Below are 4,323 nucleotides of genomic sequence, written 5' to 3' on the forward strand. Positions count from 1 at the left end.
CCACGTCGCCCGGCTAGTTTTTTGTAGTTTTTAGTAGAGACGGGGTTTCACCGTGTTAGCCAGGATGGTCTCGATCTCCTGACCTCGTGATCCGCCCGTCTCGGCCTCCCAAAGTGCTGGGATTACAGGCTTGAGCCACCGCGCCCGGCCTTCTCTTGCTACTTTTGTCATTTTCATTAGACATGTGATAGACAGCATTTCACACACAAAAATTTTTCTATCTGTTGTTTTTTCAAAAGCATGTCTTAAAAGACAATAAGATCTAGTCTTATTTTCAGGAATATCTAATTTTTTTTTTTTTTTTTTTGAGACAGGGTCTTGCTCTGTTGCCCAGGCTAGAGTCCAGTGGCACAATCTTGGCTCACTGCAACCTCTACCTCCCAGATTCAAGTTGTCCTCCTGCCTCAGCCTCTTGAGTAGCTGGGATTACAGGCATGCACCACCATGCCTGGCTAATTTCGTATTTTTGTTAGAGGCAGGGTTTCACCATGTTGCTCAGGCTGGTGTTGAACTCCTGGGCTCAAGTGTCTGCCCTCCTCGGCCTGCCAAAGCACTGAGATTACAGGCGTGAGTCACAGTGCCTGGCCTAAATATCTTAATTATAAACATTGCTCCTCTAATTTTAAACTTGATAAATGGAAAAATGTCTTATGTTAATACTATTTTAATTTATGGCCATATAAAATTGCAAATTGTTACTTAGGATCTTCAGATTTAGCATTCCCTGTAATTCCTTCACTGTTGCATCAAGGTTGGTTAACTCATTGTGGTGTAGCAGGAGTATATTCAATGAAGGCAAATAATGCAGGCCTAAAAAAAAAAAAAACAGAATATTTTACAAGATTTTAAACATTTTTTTCAATTTTTTTATTGTAAATAAAATAAACATTTTAATACTAATTAATATGCTAACTAAAAGGAAAACATGATAGCTGGATAAAGAAGGAATAACTATTAATAATATATTATAAATTATTATTAAGAATACAATAAGGTATAATTCATACCATTAATTGTGATGTGGGAATACAGAGTAAATTTCTTTCCACTGTTATTGTTTTACTTTTTGTTTTTGAGATGGAGTTTCACTCTTGTTGCCCAGGCTAGAGAGAAATGGCACAATCTCAGGTTACTGCAACCTCCGCATCCTGGGTTCAAGGGATTCTCCTGCCTCAACCTCCCAAGTAGCTGAGATTACAGGCGTCCACCACCATGCCCAGCTCATTTTTGTATTTTTAGTAAAGACAGGGTTTCACCATGTTGGCCAGGCTGGTCTCGATCTCCTGACCTCAGGTTATCCACCCGCCTAGGCCTCCCAGAGTGCTGGGATTACAGGCATGAGCCCCCGTGCCCAGATTGTCTTACTTTTTAAAATGTAGGAATGATTTTGTTTGTTTGATTGATTTTGGAGGGCTTATTTTCTTTCTTCTTTTGTTTGGTTTTGGTTTTGGATTTTTTTTTTTTTTTGCTTGTCAATGTTACTTAGATTTATAATGCTAGTCAAGGGAAAATTACTCATCTCCTCCAAACTGCATAGCTAAGTATTTTCTGTACATAACTGGAAACCAAATATTCATATTATTTTCATAGATTCTAAATTGTTTATTTTCCTACATTTTTAACATAAATGAAAGTGGGATGTGTCTTTTGATAGCCATGTCATAGCTTCATTGGCAAGATGTTCTTTCTTAGTGGTGCATGAAATCATGATGGGCCTTAAAATGTAAGACATTTTTATTCTATGATATAGGACATTAAAGAAAAGTGTTTTGTACTGTACCTCTGTATTTCATGATCATGGTATGCCACGTGCTTTTATGAATGGCTTGAAATTATCAGTTTTGAGAGTGTTTTGCATATAAAATTAACTCAGAGTGAAAGCAGGAATTTGGCTGGTAGAACATACTGCCAATAAAATTTATTAAGACTATTAAGTTTTTGTATTTATCAATGCTCCCAACTATTGTTAAAATTTGCTTCCACATGTCTAGTTTATGTCTAAAATATTTGTTAAAAATTATTTTAAATTTTGAGTAAGACACATGACAATATTAAATTAGAAAAGTAATCTAATAGCACATTTCTTAATATAAAATGTACATTAAAACATTTAAAAATAGATTCCTTAATATATTTTCAACAGAAATGTTAAAACAGATTTTTGCATGTCATTAGCAATTACCATAGTTGAAAGTACTTAATTGAAAATCTATTAAATCAACAGAAAATTTAAGACATACCTTCTATCTCAAATATTGCATTGTTGTTTAGATATAGTTCTGTCAGACAACAGTTTCTAGTTAGAAATGTTATTCCATGGAGCTAAAAATGAGAGTTAGAGAACAATATACTTTTTATAATAACTGCATATATAACATAAATATAGATAACATTATATACAAAATAATATATTTAATTATAATAAGATAATAAAAGTTTGACTTTTGCTATTATTATTTGTGACCTTTTGGTCTGGCTGTAAGTTACATTTGGATTATTTGGATTGGCTTTGAGGAGAAGGTGATGAAAAGAATATTTTTAGCTAACTTAAACCTCTCTTACCACATCTTAGCCAAACTTGCTTGCCTGGCTTTCAAAACCTCTGCAACCTGGCCTAGCTCTTTTGCGCTAACAATATTTCTTCTACTTCTGCTCCGTATAGTCTCATTGGATCTGACATCACATATCTACCACCTAATATTATCATGTGCCAAGGGCTCTCTCCTTATGCTGAGGCCATTTCTGCATCTGTAGGAGTCATGATTTCCCTTTGTCTGTATGTCTTTTCTTCTTGGTACACTTGAAATTATTTTTAAGGATTAGCCCTAGGCCAACAAGGCATACTAAACCGTGCGTGAGTGGACAGCCGCAGTAAGTTTTCACTTGCAGAAATCAGTTGAAACCAAGGGTTGATCTCCTTGTACCTTACTACTGTCTTTGTGCCCTATTTTGACCCACTTTATTTTCTCTAAACTTCTACTTGCTTCAGCACTTTGAGTCAGATTTCCTGAGTGATGGTCTAATCCTGGACTCTTTCTTTATGGCCTCGTCTATAACCATCTCCTCTTCTCTGGTTCTCTGCCCCTCTAGTAAACAGATCTCAGTTTAGCCATGGGCTCTGCAATCTGAATACACGCAGGAGGCAGCTCTGCCAGATCAGGCCCGGAACTAATAGCTCAACCAGCCACCATCTGCAATTAGAGGGCAAGGCACAGTATAATCCTGTTCATCATTCAGAGTTCATCCTTTTTCACAAAGCCTTTCCTCACAGCTCCTATGCTCACGAACCTCCATTTTCTTGACCATCCCAAATGCTTACTTTGACTTGTACGGTTAATCACTTGAACACTAGAGTTTTGTGCTTTCCTTAAGGAAAGGAACCATGTTTCTTCAGCACCTTATCCTTTCTACCTCCCTACTCTCCTAACAATATAGTGAAGAAGTCACATTTACTTTTAAGGTTAGAATCAAAATTTTCATATGAATGGAAATAGTAAAAAGTACTCTCTCAAAATTCCTCAAATGAACCATTAGGTACTGTATACATAATATGGGATATTCAATGCTAAACTGTATGTCAGAGTCATTCTGGTACCCCGTAAGGAGAACTCCTATTTTTTAAAAAATATTAACTCCATAACATCCATCAAATTTAAAAGATGTATTTGCATTGTGAAGATGAGACATGGTAGAGCCATAGAGAAGGAGCAGTTATGTTCTAAGAACCGCAGGTAAGTTAAATGTAAGAATGATAACTTTACCATTTAACACAGAATCTAGCAGGGAAAAGATTCTCATGAAAGAGTTATTGATCAAGTATTTAGTACTTTATGTATACAAAAATACATGTTCCTGATGGTAAATTTTTTCTTGTGTGTTTTCTAAAGCTTATCATAGGAAATATTAATTTTTTTTTTTTTGAGACGGAGTCTCACTCTGTCACACAGGCTGGAGTGCAGTGGCACAATCTCAGCTCACTGCAACCTCCTTCTCCTGGGTTCTAGGTTCAAGTGATTCTCCTACCTCAGCCTCCCAAGTAGCTGGGACTACAGGCACATGCCGCCACACCTGGCTAATTTTTTATTTTTAGTAGAGATGGGGTTTCACTATGTTGGCCAAGGTGGTCTTGAACTCCTGACCTCAGCTGATCTACCCACCTCTGCCTCCCAAAATGCTGGGATTACAAGCATGAGCCACCATGTCCGTCCAGGAACTATTATTATTAGTTAAATAAAAATATTTTGTTCATTGAGGATCCCAACCCATCTGACTTAGTGAGGATTTATTGGACTTTTTTTTTTTTTTTTTTTTTTTTTTTTTTTT

At 36.3% G+C, this 4,323-nt stretch overlaps 1 protein-coding gene across 1 annotated transcript in view; it reads right to left on the bottom strand.

The window, feature by feature from the left end:
- Nucleotides 1-4,323, bottom strand: part of LRRC72 (leucine rich repeat containing 72) — a 53,682-nt gene that overhangs the window by 19,789 nt on the left and 29,570 nt on the right. Inside the window, 2 exon segments of the mRNA XM_017889060.1 lie at nucleotides 700-810; nucleotides 2,241-2,322. Of these exon segments, the coding sequence (XP_017744549.1) occupies nucleotides 700-810; nucleotides 2,241-2,322 (193 nt within the window).

The sequence above is a fragment of the Rhinopithecus bieti genome, unplaced genomic scaffold (genome assembly GCF_001698545.2).
Source record: "Rhinopithecus bieti isolate Rb0 unplaced genomic scaffold, ASM169854v2 scaffold_16834, whole genome shotgun sequence".
NCBI classification, from domain to species: Eukaryota; Metazoa; Chordata; class Mammalia; order Primates; family Cercopithecidae; genus Rhinopithecus; species Rhinopithecus bieti.